At 34.7% G+C, this 19,567-nt stretch overlaps 1 protein-coding gene across 2 annotated transcripts in view; it reads right to left on the reverse strand.

The window, feature by feature from the left end:
* NOVA1 (NOVA alternative splicing regulator 1) overlaps positions 1-19,567 on the reverse strand; it is a 172,180-nt gene that overhangs the window by 28,951 nt on the left and 123,662 nt on the right. For both annotated transcript variants that reach the window (XM_018066324.1, XM_018066323.1), the window contains exon 3: positions 6,141-6,307. In XM_018066324.1, the coding sequence (XP_017921813.1) occupies positions 6,141-6,307 (167 nt within the window). The remainder of the gene's footprint in view (positions 1-6,140; positions 6,308-19,567) is intronic.

Raw genomic sequence — 19,567 nt, forward strand, 5'->3', positions numbered from 1 at the left:
TTGAACTTTTATTTGGGTATTTGATCCTTTTTAGCATCTTTCCTTATACTTCCCTTATTTTCTCCTTTTTATCTTTATGATTAATAAGGAGCACTTACTAGGAACCAGGTACAGATATAGTGGGTTAATGCAATACCCTTACAGAAGAGGTTACTATTACTTTCCCCATGTTATAGGTAAATAAGTCAAGGTATACAGAAGCAAAACAGCTTGTTTCAATGTACACAACTGGTAAATTAAAGAGGCAGAATTTGAACCCTGGCAGACCTATTCCAGATCCTAAGCACATAACCATTATACTATAATACTTCCGAGTTACTTTTTTTAAAGTAACTGCTTCTCGTTTGTTTTTTCTCACCTACAATGAAGGTGTAAGTGAAATTATCACTGACACTGCAATTAAGGATCTATATTTTCAGTTTTAAATTCTTACCTATGATTCTAATCAAAGACTACTTTAAGGAAAAAAAAATATTACGTACAACTTATTCAACCTGCCTAAAACAATCATACAAAAATATTGTCTCAAATAGATGCCTGACTGAAATTCATTAGTTGCTTCCTGGAACTTAATATTTTGTTAGGCTCAAAACCACATATGTTCATTTTTTTATTCTTTCCTCATCATTTTAGAACTAGAATCAAATCAGTACCAAACTCTTACAGATGTCACTTTGAAATATATTTTAACTTCAAGCATTTGTCTCAACTTTAACTACCAGAGGAGATTAAGTGCTCATCATCTTGTTCTTAAAATACTGCCTAGTCTCTTCACCCTGATACAAGACTTTCTATTTTTAACAAGGTCCTTTTCCTGCATATGTTTATTCAGGAGTCTGAAAAGTCCTAAAAGAGAGAAATCCACTGGATTTTGTTTTATCAGCATTATACAAACTTAGAGGCCATACAGATCAGTATTAAGATCAATTAACAGTTACATTTCCTTGAGTAAGTAAATTTCTCTAAACATCAGCTTCTATAACGTGGACTCTATACATGCTTCAGAGGAATTTTGTGCGGATGAATGAAATGTTTTAATAAATGTTAAGTGCATAGCACAATGGCTAGCACAGAAACAGAGTAAGCACCATATACATCACTATTATGATTATTACTGATTCTTCATTCTTGACCATAAGACATCCTTTTTTCCTGACAAAGATTAATGTCTTCTGGATTTGTACGATGTAAGAGAAGCTTTAAAAAATATTATTTTATACACCTTCAAATCTAAGATCTGCACAGTAGATCACTCAGTAATTATCATAACTATCTTCCTCTCCTACCAATAGCTATTCCTGCAAGCACTCTAAGAATCTGTGTGGAGCAGCACAGAAGAAAACAAAGTGTAGAAGTACCCCTTTTTCTTTTTTTCATAACCTTCCAGAGAAATTAAAAGGGAAAGTATTAGAAAATCTGTAGTCTGTAGGATACCCTTTGGCCAGACATCCATGAGTTGCCATTATTTGGTTCCACACAACTTTATCTAACATTAATTTCCTCTAAACTACAACACAAATGTCCCACTTCTGTCAAGATAATCTCTTTACTATTCAACAATTCTGGTATCTTTCTTCTCAAATCCATATTGCTCCATCTGCCTAAAATAAGCTTTTCTCTTTTTTTCTCCTCTAATCAGGCAATTCCTCTACAGAGTCCAGGTCAAGTTTTTACCTCTTTCACAAAACCAAATGTCACTCTAGCCTACATTTCTTTCACACTCTGCCAAACTTTTATGGTGCACTGTTTATATTGTAGTTTTGGTATATAAATGCAGTTTTATATCTTTATTAGTTATATTGGGCATTTATGATCGTTCATAAACTAGCTTGAGAGAGCAAGGGTTACAATATATTCTGCAATTCACTAAGAATGTATTTAATAAATTTATAATTGAATGAATGAATAATGAACAAATTATGAGCTAATCTTGCCAATTTTTTATGAAAATAAAATTCTTTGTGCTAAATGAGATTTTTAGTATCTTAATTTAATTTTTAAATACAAAATAATTATATAGATGCCTATAACTATTTCTTTCTTAATGTAGTTTTTCTTAAAAATACATTGAGCCAAAAAAAAAAAAAAAACCAAAACCCACTGAAAGTCTGTAATAGACAAAGGAAGTTAACAAATGCCAACTATCTTACTAATCTATCATTTCTACCATGTTTTGGGGTGCATTATATTGACTCATGAGGTATAATAACCATACTTAAGAGGAGGATTTGAGGGGCTTATGACAAGAGGAAATTTTTCAATAATACTATGAGAAAAAAAAAAAGGTTACAAGTACAAAATTAAAAAAAAAAAGCTGGAAATGAGAACATGGGACATCAAAAACCTGGGGTAATATGCACTTAGGAATGAGGTTCTAGGGAAAGTCTAAATTACCTGAGGATCACTGCATGTCTCTGCTATTTGCACATCTTGAAAATAAGAAATAAGAATGTTCTATGTCGCAATTAGTATGTTTAATTCTGGCTTATTGGTTCCTCCTGTGTATCTGTTTCTCCGTATACTGACTTAGGAAATGAGCATGACAGTATTATGTACTTCATGACAATCTGATTTTAAAGCTATAGAACAGAAATCATATACTTTGATTATTCAATAAATATTATCATTATTTTGAATATAAAATATTGGAGTCCCTTCCTATCAGCAAATAAATATTTGATTTAAAACAAACAAACAAATAAAGAGAATGAAGAAATACATCTGAGAATGAAGAACTAAATAGTTCACATCTAATATCTAAAGTTGGATATAAGGCTATAATGCTAGATTTCAAGTTTCTTCTGTATGAAAGACTTGTGAGATCATTATGTATTACTTTCCTAAAAACTTATATTTGGCTGAGAATTCATTCAGTTAATAAAGTTTCATTTGGAGAGAATATTCTGGTTCATGCAATTTATTTAGTAACCAACTGTATCTATATTATATAATTCAGAATATTTTATAAAAGTCATAATAATATATTGTATAAAACTATAACTTTTTAAATTTCAAAAGTAGATTTCTTATTTTTTATAACAAAAAACACATGTATTATTCTTGAAATTATTTCCCATTATAGGTTATTATATGATATTGACTATAGTTGCCTGTGCTATACAGTAAACCTTTGTTGTTTGTTATATATCTATTTTTTTTTAAATTAGAAATCCAGCATTCTATTCATATGAAGTCACACAAGTAGAATCAAAATGCCATAAATTTTTTAGTTAGGCAAAAATTCATAAGTTTTCTAAAATATATATATTATACATATATATGTATACAAAAGCTTTTCTACTATATGCATGACAAAATTATAACTTTTAAAGCAAGATTTATTTGTTTAGAACTGACTTCCTATTTTAAGTCCAAGTTACATATAAATTATACTTCTTTAGTAAACAAAATCTTACATTTTCAACCATAAAAAACAATAAATATGTTGTAACAAACATTAGGAAAATATAATTTCATATCCAATATTAGTTCATTTCTATGAGGAACTACATTTTCTGGCTCCAGCAATTTTTAAAATTCTAATTGTATTCTTTACATAATCTTAACTAGAAGAAAGTGTTTTAAAAATGTTTAAAGAAGTTACATTAAAAATTAACTTCAGGGTTGAAGTCCAAAGGGAATGTAAATGTTAGTTAGGGTAATGACTATCACTTTAAAAGAAATATTATTATTATTCTATGTATTAAAAGCTAAAAAATATAGAATTATATAAAATATACTTTTATCTATTCCATTATAAAATAATTTCTTTTAGATATAATTATTTTATACTGGATTACCAGCATAATTTCTCCAGAAATGAAATCATGGTAATTTAAATTTATTTGTTGTGGTTCCATTGCTAAGTCATTTCCACTTCTTTTGATTAGTTATTTAGACAATGATCCAACAAAAAGTTTCACATTGTAAAATAGGATACCTACCTAGAAAGTGAGAGAATCTCAAATTTAGAGCATAAATAACTGTTGATCTACAATATCGTGGAAATATGCTCAATCTCTCATCTAGATTTTTTGAGTAAATTTTTCAAATTTTACAGTTTTAAGAAACCATTTAAGTATTAAATATATTACTCTACTAAATTTAGAGTACTCTTTTAATGAATCTTTTAAAATAATACTTTCACATCACTATTGATTACATGAAATATTAATCAATAATAATGTCAATTTCATGAATATCTGATAAGGCTTAGAAAAACATGTAAATATGCAAACTTAAATTAATCACCATTATTTTTTAACCACTTATTTTGAATTTAAATAACATTATCTGAACAAGGCAAGTAAAAATAGAAATGAACCAAATATTTTAAAATTCTGGCTTTCATAAATCTGTACTGACACTGGACAGATGACAACCTATAAATTTCATTTGCCACAGAGAAAGTTAGTTTTAACAATGACTCATAGACCATTATTTGATGGTATTATTATAAAAAATAAAAATTCATTCATATCATTGTGCTGAATAACTGCCAGTCATACAGTACTCAAAGTATATTTCATGTTTTACCTTTAAAAAAAAATCAATATATTCACTGCCTTCCTTAAGTGTTTAAACTTACAGAAACTACAAAAGAAATGTGAGAATTAATAGGCTGGATTAAGCTGAAAATCAATAGACCCTATACTTTAGTGCCAATTCTGCAAATTCTTAGCCCCAGGTGATCTTAATCCAGAGGTCTTTAAACTCATACTTCTAGAATTTAGATAAATTTAGATTAAGTCATGGTACTGCTTTCAATGCATCACATTTTAAATTATTCTTTGCATTTACCTAGCATAGATAAAAATTTCTAAACTATAAATGTTTGTGAAGAATAAAAAATATCTGCTTATGTTTAGAAGTTTAAAATATTTACCTTCTGCCATGTGTAAATTAAAAGATACTTCCTTGATAAGTTATGAAAGGTTACAAATTGAAACATTTTGATACTGACAAAGAGCATAAAATGAATGATCTTATATGGTGTAAAAGCTACCTACTCATGATCTAAACATGGAAGGATTTTTTAAATAGTATTAAAGGAAAACTGAAACTTGGCCTATAATTTGAAAATATATAATGATTAATTTCTCTATTTGTATTTGATTAGACATCCTTATACTTATCAATATATTGGCAAAATTATAATAAATTCCTAACACTGGCTATTATATTTTTTCAACTCAGAAACATGAAATTAATAAGTTTTTGAGCTACATTTCAAATTTATTACAATGAATATAAATATTCTGTAAATTAAATATTCTGTGAATGAATGAATAATACAGTTCTTTTGAAGGCATAAAATCTATCAATATGATCACAAATTAAAAAGCTAACTATAAAAAGGCAAATGCAGAAACAATCATAATTAACATAAAGTATCAAATAATTTTGAAGATTTAAAAGAGCTTAAGGGGAAGAATCTGCCTTATTTTTACATTAAAGAATGTCATTTTTTTCCCTACATAGTGTCTGTCATTATTCAATCTTAAAAACTAACATTGTTTTTTATCAAGTAAAAGTTTTGTTACAGAAAATCCCACACATTAAAAATAAACATTGGCTCTTTATGACATATATATAAATACTGTACAAGTTATACAGAACATAATAGCTGATTTGTAACAAAGAACTGTTTGCTAGGTACAAAAATTTACTTATACATATTTGTTGATAAAAAATACTGAACATAACAATTAAACTGACAAAACAGGAGTTTATATCCATAACTATACTAGAGACTAAAAATATTGAGAATACGGTATTAGGAATTTTGAGAATGTAGTCTCAATTTTTATACTTCATTTTAAAAGTGATAGAATTTTAAATAGGTTAAATTCTAATAAATTAATCAAATTTGTATCTATAATTTTTAAAAGGGCACTGTAAAAGAAATGAGCCATAATTGTTCCTCAGTGTAACACTAATAAATGAGTAATTTGATCAATAAATAAACTGATCAATCTAAAGAAGAGGCTCTGACAGTCTTTAAGTAAATAAGTGACAACTGTTATGTTTTAAGTATTCTTAGGGAAAAACTGTATATGCTAAACCTTTAAGGCTTTTTTTATGAGGAATTCATACTATACTGTGGATATCTGTCTTTGATTTGCCAACTAAACACTCACTTGTTTGATGCGATCTGGGTTAACGGTGGTCTGGGGTTGTAGAATGCTGACTGGTTCTGTCTTGGCCACATTTTGGGGCATTTCTCGAATTTTTTCTGCAATGAATCCATGAACTGCATTCAGTGCTTCAACTGTTCCCTGGATCAAGCACACTCGCTCAGTAGTACCTGTGAACAAAAGATTTAAGTTTCAGAAAACTTCCTCTCTTACTTTGTACGCTTTTCATAAAAACTATAAAAAAGGATGATATACTAATACCAACAAAATCATGTACAATGTAGAACTCTAAATCTCAAAAAGGGCCAGCAGAGCCAGAAACCATGAGAAGTTTTGTATACATCATTCACTGACATAACGAATACTTTCTGAGCATTTATACAAGGACGTAGGGTTAGAAACCAGTACTTAACTTATATGCAGAGTACATCATGAGAAATGCTGGATTGGAAGAAACACAAGCTGGAATCAAGATTGCCGGGAGAAATATCAATCACCTCAGATATGCAGATGATACCACCCTTATGGCAGAAAGTGAAGAGGAACTAAAAAGCCTCTTGATGAAAGTGAAAGTGGAGAGTGAAAAAGTTGGCCTAAAGCTCAGTTCAGCTCAGTTCAGTCGCTCAGTCATGTTCTACTCTTTGCGACCCCATGAATCGCAGCACGCCAGGCCTCCCTGTCCATCACCATCTCCCAGAGTTCACTCAGATTCACGTCCATCAAGTCCGTGATGTCATTCAGCCATCTCATCCTCAGTCATCCCCTTCTCCTCCTGCCCCCAATCCCTCCCAGCATCAGAGTCTTTTCCAATGAGTCAACTCTTCACATGAGGTGGCCAAAGTACTGGAGCTTCAGCTTTAGCATCATTCCTTCCAAAGAAATCCCAGGGCTGATCTCCTTCAGAATGGACCGGTTGGATCTCCTTGCAGTCCAAGGGACTCTCAAGAGTCTTCTCCAACACCACAGTTCAAAAGCATCAATTCTTCGGCACTCAGCCTTCTTCACAGTCCAACTCTCACATCCATACATGGCCACAGGAAAAACCATAGCCTTGACTAGACGGACATTAGCCGGCAAAGTAATGTCTCTGCTTTTGAAAATATTATCTAGGTTAGTCATAACTTTTCTTCCCAGGAGAAAGCGTCTTTTAATTTCATGGCTGCAGTCACCATCTGCAGTGATTTTGGAGCCCGAACAAATAATGTCTGACACTGTTTCCACTCTCTCCCCATCTATTTCCCATGAAGTGATGGGACCAGATGCCATGATCTTCATTTTCTGAATGTTGAGCTTTAAGCCAACTTTTTCGCTCTCCTCTTTCACTTTCATCAAGAGGCTTTTTGGCTCCTCTTCACTTTCTGCCATAAGGGTGGTGTCATCTGCATATCTGAGGTTATCGGTATTTCTCCAAGCAGTCTTGATTCCAGCTTTTTTTCTTCCAGTCCAGCGTTTCTCATGATGTACTCTGCATATAAGTTAAACAAGCAGGGTGACAATATACAGCCTTGATGTACTGCTTTTCCTATTTGAAACCAGTCTGTTGTTCCATGTCCAGTTCTAACTGTTGCTTCCTGACCTGCATACAGATTTCTCAAGAGGCAGGTTAGGTGGTCTGGTATTTCCATCTCTTTCAGAAAACGAAGATCATGGCATCTGGTCCCATCACTTCATGGGAAATAGATGGGGAAACAGTGGAAACAGTGTCAGGCTTTATTTGTTTAGGCTCCAAAATCACTGCAGATGGTGATTGCAGCCATGAAATTAAAAGACATTTACTCCTTGGAAGAAAAGTTATGACCAACCTGGATAGTATATTCAAAAGCAGAGACATTACTTTGCCGACTAATGTCCGTCTAGTCAAGGCTATGGTTTTTCCTGTGGTCATGTATGGATGTGAGAGTTGGACTGTGAAGAAGGCTGAGTGCCGAAGAATTGATGCTTTTGAACTGTGGTGTTGGAGAAAACTCTTGAGAGTCCCTTGGACTGCAAGGAGATCCAACCGGTCCATTCTGAAAGAGATCAGCCCTGGGAGTTCTTCAGAAGGAATGATGCTAAAGCTGAAACTCCACTACTTTGGCCACCTCATGCGAAGAGTTGACTCATTGGAAAAGACTCTGATGCTGGGAGGGATTGGGGGCAGGAGGAGAAGGGGACGACAGAGGATGAGACGGCTGGAAGGAATCACTGACTCGATGGATGTGAGTTTGAGTGAACTCCGGGAGATGGTGATGGACAGGGAGGCCTGGCGTTCTGCGATTCATGGGGTCTCAAAGAGTCGGACACGACTGAGTGACTAAACTGAACTGAACTGAACACAAAAATTAGTGGAGAGAAGGAGTCTTGGAAAGCTTACGAAGTAGGTAAGTTTCTGAATTTTTACCACCTTTTATTCGTGTACCTTGTTTTTTTAATCACAGCAATAACACTATCTGACATTTTCCATTTATTTATTTTTTGTTTCTATTAGAATGCAAGCTCTCAGAGAACAGTTAATTAGTCTGTTTTGCATTATCCCATAAATAACAGATATTTATTGGACAAATAATCATTCCTGCTTTTACTGATTATGCAATTTTAATAAGATAGCATATCATAATTAAAAACAAAAATTTAAACTATTTTTTATTTGAAATTGATGAATAATTGATAAAAGATACCATTAGTTTTAGTTGCTTCATATCTAGTGAATAAAATGTGAGTGATGTGAGACAAGACTAAAATGAAATGGTTGGGTCTAATGCACAGATCCTATAGACTATTTTATACTCTACAGGTATACCTAAAGACAGTAAGAATAAGTGATTAGTTTTTCAGACTATTTTGAGCCTCACTGCAGCAGCCTGTTCTTAAACTGTAATCTTCTGCTCAGCAGCTCAACTGAGCAAACACATAAACTTACTTCTCAGACATCAGTATTCTTTTACTAAACAGTTATCAACAAGTAAAAATAATCTTCTAAAATATAGAAAATATTTGTTTTTGAGCTAATATGACCTCCCAAGTACTTAACACATATCTGTTTCATACCACAGTTTCAAAATTCTAAGCCATTCTATAAAACATTTTAAAGTATATTTTGAAGGAAAAAAATGTGAAATTATACATTAAAAAAATTGCAAGGAGTTTATATTGCTTTAAGGATTGATTACCATATAAACCATTTCCCTAGCATTAAAATTTTTTTTTAAGAACAGTAAAAGATTATCACTCTTACCTTTAGGAAAAAAGACAGATCACAAGAATTAGGAGCAGGAATAAAAAAAATAATATTATATGTATACACCTAAATTGGGGCTTGCCTCACAACTCAGTTGGTAAAGAATCTGCCTATAATGCAAGAGACCTACGTTTGATTCCTGGAGAAGGGAATGGTAACCCACTCCATATTCCTGCCTGGATAATCCCATGGACAGAGGAGCCTGGTGGGCTATAGTCCTCGGGGTCAAAAGAGTCAGACATGACTTAATGACTACACCACTACCACCATACCTGAATCAAATTATCCTGTTTTAAACCACAAAGATGCAAGTTTATGAAAAGCTACATTTCCTAATTTGTATAATATATTTCACTAGAAAGCAGTATCTTTTAGTTGTGAGGAGGGAGACAATCTGAAACACATTGAGATTGTGAGTTTGAAGGCTTAATATTTCCTGTTTCTCCTAATCAGCTTTTCTCATCTTTGAGTATCTTGATGTATCTCTGTATCTATTCTTGGGTAAAAGGATGTAGTTTATTAGGGATACTCTAGGGAGTCTTTACAAAGTTGTATTAATTGTCCAATAAATGACTAGAAAGGATGAGAACTGATCAATGCAGCTCCTGTGAAGTGTTCTCATCTAAGTCAGCAGACAATACAAAACACAGATCGGATTACATTCCTGCTTTTGCAGACAATAAAGAGTGCTCTTCTGGGGATGCCAAGACAGAAAAGGAAATCAGTTAAGCCTCAACAGAGATTTTTAAAAAATAAAACATGGTACTAAGTAACTAAAGGAACTATATGATCCATGTTGTTTTTAAAGTTCTAATTTAATAGAACATATACTGTGTCAGACAACGCAGTAACCCCGATACTCTTCAGACTATACAGTCTAACAAGTAGTAAATGGAAATCACTGAGCCATAAAGAAATATGATTGTCTAAAACTGAATTTCACATAGCATGCATGAGACAATTTGGCAATAGTTTATAGGTCCAAAGTTGCCATAAATATTCTTCCAAGATTAAATGATATCACTACCATTAGAACTACTACCAAAAAAAAGGGAAAGAGAAAAGGAAATTGCAATTTCCCCAATGGGAACTGCTATAATCCTCAGAAGAGATGCTCTCATATTCTTCCAGTGAACTCTAATGGCCTTTTCACTTAGATAACACAAAACTATAATTTTTTAGGAGAAAGTCACAAAGAAGGAAGACTGTCAGGTATATGACCAAACTGTATAACAAAAATGAGCCTATAACTAATAAAAGTTGCTGGTTTTTTCAGTCATTTTACAGGCTTTTATGCTCCATTAGTGTCTAAAGTGAACTATGAGTTATTTACTATTTTATTTAACAGTAGCATTTACTTCTCTTTGCAATAGACTAGTAACAAAATCTGAAAAAATTATATAAAAGTATTTCCTTATATTTATTATAATGTAAAGATGCAGGTGTATAAGACACCATTAATTTAAAATTTTTCTTTTAAGGGAGACATTAGATAAACTCTTACAAGAAGGGACAAACATAGGCAGTGAAATCAGAAAGACTTTTCGTTTCTACTTCACATGCCATATCATAAACTGAATAGACATGTTTCTAAAATTAGGTACAATTATGAGTTGCCATAGCAAAACTGTGATATACATTTAACAAAATATACTCACTTTGTGCTACTATAACCTTGGACAAGTCATTTAAACTGTTCCTGCTCCTACCTAAGGCAATCTATCATCTGTGCAGTGGATCTGATCTCTCTTAACTCCCAAGTCCACTGTTTCTCCTAGTACCATTTTTTTCCATCAGACCTTGCCTATCAGCAGAAAAACATGTTATACTTTCTTCCATTTTTAAAGATCCCTCCTTTATGACAGAAAGAGAAAATTAGCCTTTTGCAAAGCAAACGAAATGCCGATTCAGGCAAAGATCATAAAACCATAAAATGAAAGGTTAATGGGAAATTTTCAATGGAAACATCTGGAATCACCAACTGACTTCACTGGTCAACATTAGCATAACTAAGAATGTGAAAATCAAGCACTGACATGATGCAATATGAAGCAGAGGGCACCAACTATAGAGGATATATCCCCAAATAGCTGAACCTAAATTGAATCAAACATTTAGCCTGACATAACAGTTTACAAATAATACTGAGGGACTTCCCTGGTGGTCCAGTGGTTGAGAATCCATCTTGCACAGCAGGGCATGTGGGTTTGATCCCTGTTCAGGGAACTAGGATTCTACATGCTATTAAGCAACTAAACTTGCGTGCTGCAGCTACTGAGCCCACATCTCACAACTAGAGAATCCGTGGGCCACAATGAAAGATTTCCACATAATCCAACAAGGATCTGACACAGCCAAATAAATATTAAAAGATAATTCTGAAAACAGAGAAACAAATGACACCATAAGAAAGCAAATACACAAATCAACAATGTAAGCTAGTCTTCAGAATAATTAGTTTCTTCAATATAGGAAAGAAAGTTCTCTAGACATAAAGAGTCTTAAAAGACACAATAGTCAAATATGAATTAGAATTTGACTGGATCTAAATTCAAACAACTTTTACTTTAAAAATTGTGGCACTCTCATAAAAACAATATTAAATAGTATCAAAGAATTACTGTTAATTTTAACAGGTATGATTATGGCATCAGGGTGTTTTCTCTTTCTTTTCAGGTGCATACTGAAGTATATATAGCTAAAATGACTGAGATTTGCTTCAAAATATATTTTTTTTAATTTTTAAAATTTTTATTTTTACTTTATTTTGCTTTACAATACTGTATTGGTTTTGCCATACATTGACATGACTCAGCCACAGGTGTACATGAGTTCCCAATCCTGAACCCCCCTCCTACCTCCCACCCCATATCATCTCTCTGGATCATCCCCGTATTTTTGTAACAGCAAAAAACGTTACTCATACAAAATACATATGCCAAAATCTTGATATTAATGACAAATATGTAGGTTATAAGGAGGTTCATTCTTCTAAGCATATCTGAAATTTTATAATAAAACATTTTAAAGCCCTCCCTAGCCTTCTTCTAGTTACATGCAGCTCAATTTATCTCTCAAAAATCCTTGAGTGACTTAAATACATGTATTCACACTTTTTCACCATGCATTCCTTTTCTCTTGACTCTGAGTTACTCCAGTATGGCTTCTGTCCTGCCACTCCACTTAAACCGTTCATTACAGCCTTACCCGGTAAATCTAATCTTCATGCCTTTACAACTGGCCCATCAGTGGCATGTGACACCACTGACCACTCTCTTCTTAATACACTCCATTTGGTTTTCGGGATACCATATGGTCTTCATTTAATTCAGTTCATTCATTCATCTGGCAAAAATCTATTGATTCTCCACTAAATGTTAAGTACTATACTCAGTAAAGCAATGACCAAACAGATAAACCTGCTTTCATGGAGTTCTTCTCTAGTTCACGCAGACAGACACTATATAGAAAACAAATAATATAGAGAATATGAAATAAAATTAGTACTATAGAAAAAAATTGGGAAGAATACCAGGATACACAAAGACAAAACTAAAGTATAAAAGAGAGCTTGTCAGGCTCACGGCTGTATCCTTAGTGTATGGAAGCGTGTCTGGCACCCTGTAGATACTCAAAAAGAATTATTTTTTGAATAAATGAATAACTCCCTGAGTCTGATTTCCTTAGCTATGTATTAAAAACATATGATTGATTTTAAGACCTTTTGGTCTATAGACCTTTTGCTTTATAAAATGTCTAAAAAGCCAATAAGTGTCTTTGGGTTTATAAAATGAGTCAACATATGTAAAAATTAGATATATTTTGGGAAGTGATTTTAAAAACTACTAATAAGTTATAAATTACAATGTCAATAAAAAGAATAGTTGATTTTTAAAAAGTTCTCAGAAAGGTAATAGGAGAAACAATGAATAATTTAATAGTTTTTTTTTTCCTTTCCAGAACAGAAAGTAGATAAAATAAAAATGTAATCTACCTAAAAGAATAAAGTGAGGGGAAAAAAGGAACACTTTTTTTCTGTTGTATAAAAGACAGTCTAAAACATTTTAGATACCTGAGATCTATTTCAACAAGAATGACTCTGGTTTGGAATAATGGGCATATAATAACAATATGCTTACTCCTTGGAAGAAAAGTTATGACCAACCTAGACAGCATATTCAAAAGCAGAGACAGTACTTTATCGACTAAGGTCGGTCTAGTCAAGGCTATGGTTTTTCCTGTGGTCACGTATGGATGTGAGAGTTGGACTGTGAAGAAGGCTGAGTGCCGAAGAATTGACGCTTTTGAACTGTGGTGTTGGAGAAGACTCTTGAGAGTCCCTTGGACTGCAAGGAGATCCAACCAGTCCATTCTGAAGGAGATCAGCCCTGGGATTTCTTTGGAAGGAATGATGCTAAAGCTGAAACTCTAGTATTTTGGCCACCTCATGCGAAGAGTTGACTCATTGGAAAAGACTCTGATGCTGGGAGGGATTGGGGGCAGGAGGAGAAGGGGACGACAGAAGATGAGATGGCTGGATGGAATCACTGACTATGGATGCGAGTCTGAGTGAACTCCGGGAGCTGGTGATGGACAGGGAGGCCTGGCGTTCTGCGATTCATGGGGTCGCAAAGAGTCGGACACGACTAAGTCACTGAACTGAACTGAACTGAATAACAATACGATCCACATATATTTCCAATCGTCAGCTATAATGAAAATTAGCAAACATTTTATTTGGATGTAAGAAAATGCATCAGTTTATACTCCTACTGAAAATACAACCCAGTATTTTGTGATAAGAATGCAAATACATAACTCTTCAGGAAATATTAGTGCCAATCTAAAGTAAGAAATTTGAATAAATGCCAGTGAAACATGTTAAAATGAAAAATTAATACTCAAAATTTAGTAGAGTATTAATAATTCTATGACAACCTGTAAACAATGTTGGCCTCAAAAAGAACTGAAACAATGAAAATGCCAATTAACATCACAATAGGCAAAAACTGAGGTGTAAAACAAAACATGGTACATAATTTTTGGAGTATGAAAACAGCTACTTATAGCACTGAAAAATTGCCAAATCTGGGTAGCTAATATTCTGAATGGATAGGGTTTCTTTCTTTCAACATAGCATTTAGCTTCTACCATTTCTAGAAATATCTCCCAATTAGATATATATTTTCAAATACATTTAACATTTCTGTAATACTTGGGAAAAACTATATAATTCTGAACAGAAATAAATGTCAAGCTTGAGATTTCTTTTGCTATGTATGTCTATTTATCCTTATGCAAGTGGTGCTCTGTGACTGGTATTTGTTCCTTTAGTTTTCATATTCTTTTATTTACTATCCCTTATCCCCTCATCTGATTCTAGCACACTCCTCTCTTTACTTGTACTTCGTTGCATTTAGTCCTCAATGTCTGGATGAGCTAAGCAAAGCTGCTGAAACAACTAGCAACAGATAGATTCCTAGTGACAACTATAGGGGATAGCTGACCTCTGTGAAATCTATTATGGTTTTTTTTTGCTTTATTTCTGAATCTGAGTGGTCAATATCAATAGGCATAATATTTGTTTAATGCTTTCTCAATGTTTAAAATTGTAGTTCAGTTCAGTCACTCAGTCATGTCCAACTCTCTGCGACCCCATGGACTGCAGTATTCTAGGCTTCCCTGTCCATCACCAATTCCCGGAGCCTAATTAAAACTGCAAGTGGGCATTTTATCTTTAAAACAAAGAGTATCATTTTTAGTGAATAAAGAAATTTACAGTAATTGTTTATTCTTAATCTAGTCATGGTAATCTAATTATGTGAATATCTTTATGGCTTTAAAAAAAGCATAAACATTAGCCCCTTAGCTTTTCTTTAGTTTAACTATTAAAAGTAAAGTAGTATAGAATATCAAGCAGTAGCAATAATAGGCATTACAAATTTCAGGTTAGAACAAACTCTAAATTTTTTTAAAAGAGGAGAATAGTATATAGACTATATAATTTATAAGACATTTAATATTTTATTAATATGATCATATATTATGAAGCTGTATAACAGCTCATTTAATACTCACAATTACCAAGACACATATTTTCTTCAACTTACAGGTAAAGAAGTGAAAGCACTTGGACCAAGGAAACAAAACTAACAAATGCAGAAAGAAGTAAGATTTTGTCAAATATCGTATTTTTTCCATTACAACACATACCTTCTGAAAATGTAATGTTAGGCCAGCTATCAAATCACATTTTTTTAAGAAAGTCACATATATTTCAGCCTGATGATGGAAAAATAATTTCTACCCAGGCTTGATAATCTTTTTAAAATGCACTGAGTCATATTATTAATATCACTTCACAGGTTTATTTCAAATCTGGCATAAAATGAAAGAAAAGACTGACCCTTCTTACTGAGAACAGACAACCATAGGAGAAGTGGTTAGTAATTGTGTGGCTATTAGCAAATTTTTTAGAATAAATTTTCAGATCAACAAAAGCATTTAGGAAAACTGCCATAAAAAGTAAGTTCAATTTGTAATTGCAGCTTTTATACCATTGTACAGTTTTTGCACATTTGAAAAAGCTTTCTCCTACCCTACAATTACTAAGGGAAAAATATACTATTTCAAGAAGGGGCTTCTTTAGAAAAGGAAATCATAGGAATTGACATATCTCATGATGCAAAGTAAAAATTGCTTCTCTTCTTCTGGTGATTAACTCTCTGCACAATCATGTCTCTATTTCTAAATTGTAAAATTTATAGGGGGCCATTATAACATGCTTTATTCCCAAATCAATATAGTGAAGCTCAAGTTTCTGTTTACAGAGCACGCTCTAACATTAAAATATACTCAATTAAGCCAAAGGATGAGAGTATACCTTTCACAAAAATCTAAAAGTACTCATATTCTTCAAAGAAATGAAGATGTGAGAATGAATGACAGGGCAGATGTCCAGCTTCTCACTCACTCAATCTCTGTCCCATGCATGCAAACTGCATACTCATTTCCATTTAGCCACTCCCACAAAGTAACATCAGGAGTTTAGGAGACCTGAAGTTCTGAAGAACTGTGAGGTTTGAAAGCAGACGTATCTAAAAATTCTAAATAACAATTGTAATTTATCTTCAGTTTTTAACTTCTGAGGTCGTGCAAAAGATCCTACCAATAGGATGATTATGATGATGACTAGCTAGACATTCATCTTTAGCACAGGTTTAGGCTACCTGTGGGCTCCCTGGTGGCTCAGACAGTAAGGAATATGCAAGCAATGTAGGAGACATGGGTTTCATTCCTGGGTCGGGAAGATTCCCTGGAGAAGGGAATGGCTACTCACTCCAGTATTCCTGCCAGGAGAGTTCCATGGACAGAGGAGCCTGGCAGGCTATACAGTCCATGGCGTCACAAAGAGTTGGATATGACTGAGCAACCAACACTTTCAGTTTTCACATAGGCTGCTTTTCGATATGTAGCAATCCTGGGACGGAACAAGATGGCAGAGTAGAAGGACTGAGTTCAACTCCTCTCAAGAGCACACCCAAATTACAACTAACTGCTGAATAATCATCAACCAAAAAAACCTGGAACATATCAAAAAAGATATTCTACATTCAAAGGCATAAAGAAGACACTCAACAAGATGGTGGGGGGGGGCGGCGCACTGATAATCTAATTAAATCCAATATCCCCCAGGAAGCAACCCACAAGCTGGAGAATAATTATATGGCATAACTCTCCCACATGACTGAGGTTCTGAGCCCTATGCCAGGCTTCCCAGTCGGGGTTTCTGGCAGCAGGAGTCAATGTTCCCAGAGCATTTGGGTTTGAAGGCCAGTGGGGTTCGAGTGCAGGAGCTCCACAGGACTAGGGAAAACAGACTCCACTCTTGGGAGGGCACACACAAGGTCTCATGCATCTGGTTGTTGCTCAGTTGCTCAGTCCTGTCCGACTCTTTGTGACCCCGTGGACTGCAGCATGCCAGGCCTCCCTGTCCTTCACCAACTCTGGAGCTTGCTCAAATTCATGTTCATTGAGTTGGTGATGCCATTCAACCATCTCACCCACTGTCATCCCCATCTTCTCCTGCCTTCAATCTTTCCCAGCATCAGGGTTTTTTCCAATCAGTCAGCTCTTCGCATCAGGTAGCCAAGTATTGGAACTTCATCTTCAGCATCAGTCCTTCCAGGGAATATTCAGGACAGATTTCCTTTAAGAATGACTAGTCTGATCTCTCTGCAGTCTCAAGAGTCTTTTCCAACACCACAGTTCAAAAGCATCAATTCTTCAGTGCTCAGCCTTCTTTATGATCCAACTCTCACATCCATACTTGACTACTGGAAAAATCATAGCTTTGATTATATGGATCTTTGCTGGCAAAGTAATGTCTCTGCTTTTTAATATGCTGTCTAGGTTTGTCACAGCTTTTCTGTTATGCACACTGGAAACCAGGGCAAAAGCAGTAATTTCATTGGAGCCTGGGCCAGACCTACCTGGTGGTTGGTCTTGAGGAGGGTCTCCTGAGGAGGTGGGGGATGGCTGTGGATCACTGTGGGAAAGAGGACACTGGTGGCAGAGGTACGTACGGGGGAGTATTCATCGGCATGAGCTCTCCCAGAAGCCACCATTCTGGCACCAAGACCTGACTCCATCTAACAGCCTGTAGGCTCCAGTGCTGGGATGCCTCAGGCCAACCAACCAACAGGAAGGAAACACAGCGCTACCCATCAGCAGACAGGCTGCCTAAAGGCTTCTTGAACCCAGTCACATCGAGGCACACCCCTTGATACAGCCCTGCCCACCAGAGAGTCAAGACCCATCTCCACCCACCTAAGGGCAGACACTGGTTCCTCCTATCAGGAAGCCTGCACAACGCTCTAGACCAGCCTCACCCACCAGGGGACAGACACAAGAAGCAAGAAAACTTCAATCCAGCAGCTTGTGGAACCAAGTCCACAAATGCAGATCAGAATCTACCCTGGGACTAGTTGGCCCCTTGCCCTTGAGTGATGAGGGGCGAGTGTACTGCTGGAACACATGGGATACCCTCTACAGACGGCAACTTCTCTATGGTTGAGAAACATAACCAACCTTCCACATACGTAAAAATACAAACAGAAATTTAGACAAAATGGGGTAGCAGAAGAATATGTTCCAGACGAAGGAAAAGAATTATAGCAATCTACTTTGGTCAATATTTGTACCCTTTAACTTCCATCATGGATTACAGGAATATAAAACTTCCATAAAATGTAACTACATTTTTATAAATATATATATAACAGCCTTCCTGATTTTTCCTCCATTCTCTATCAGTGTCAACATTTTTGACACTAATTAGTACTCTTAAATTCCTGCAGTAAGAAAAGTGGCACTTGGAATTTTTCTAGCTATTCCTTATGGACTAATAGGTATTCACTTGCAGAATTTCATGAATCACACTTGGAAGGTAGGGACACGGCTTTCAGGGAACATGTGATATCAAATCAAGCTCAAAGACTCAAAAAGTATGACCAGTGGTGGCATGTATAGCTAATCAAAGTCACTTAAAACTCAGGAGCAAAACGTACCTCTGGACAAGTAGTAGCATAGTAACCAAATCTGAAGAGTGCTACTGTCAAAAGGTTGAGAACAAAAAGATGAACTTGATAGCCCTACTCCTGCTGAGAGGGTAAGAAGGCAGGAAGGCCAGGGGTCTTCAAAGGAGGAAATAGGCTGCAAGCATCTCTTAAAATTCTGTGTTGCCATGACTACACCTGGTTCCTTCTGAATTTAAACTTTCCTCAAACCCTGAGCTAACCAATGTGTTTTTCTTATGGAAATGTTTTTCTTAAGCTATGTTAATGAAACTGTGTATTTGCTTTGGAATTTGCCCTTCTTCAAAATGATTCCATCTAAGACTAACTTTTTTCTTTTTCTCAAACCTTGGGCTGATAATAGCTCAACAAACCAGTATTCATATCAATTGTTTTAAGGCTGGGAGATGACACACCTCCTGCCATCATATCTTAAAATTACATATTGTGGGAGAGGGGCCTGGTTAAACTCCTTCAGCCATGAGGTGTGTCTTTTATTTGATTAATAGCTTTCTAACAGACATAAAACAGCTTGCTGAAACTAGCAAGGAGGGGGAATTCTCCAATCCCCTTCTGATGCCTATGTCAGAGGCTTTCTCTGTCCCCTTTCTTATTTTATAAAACTCTGCTACACAAAA

Source organism: Capra hircus, chromosome 21, assembly GCF_001704415.2.
Source record: "Capra hircus breed San Clemente chromosome 21, ASM170441v1, whole genome shotgun sequence".
Lineage (NCBI taxonomy): Eukaryota > Metazoa > Chordata > Mammalia > Artiodactyla > Bovidae > Capra > Capra hircus.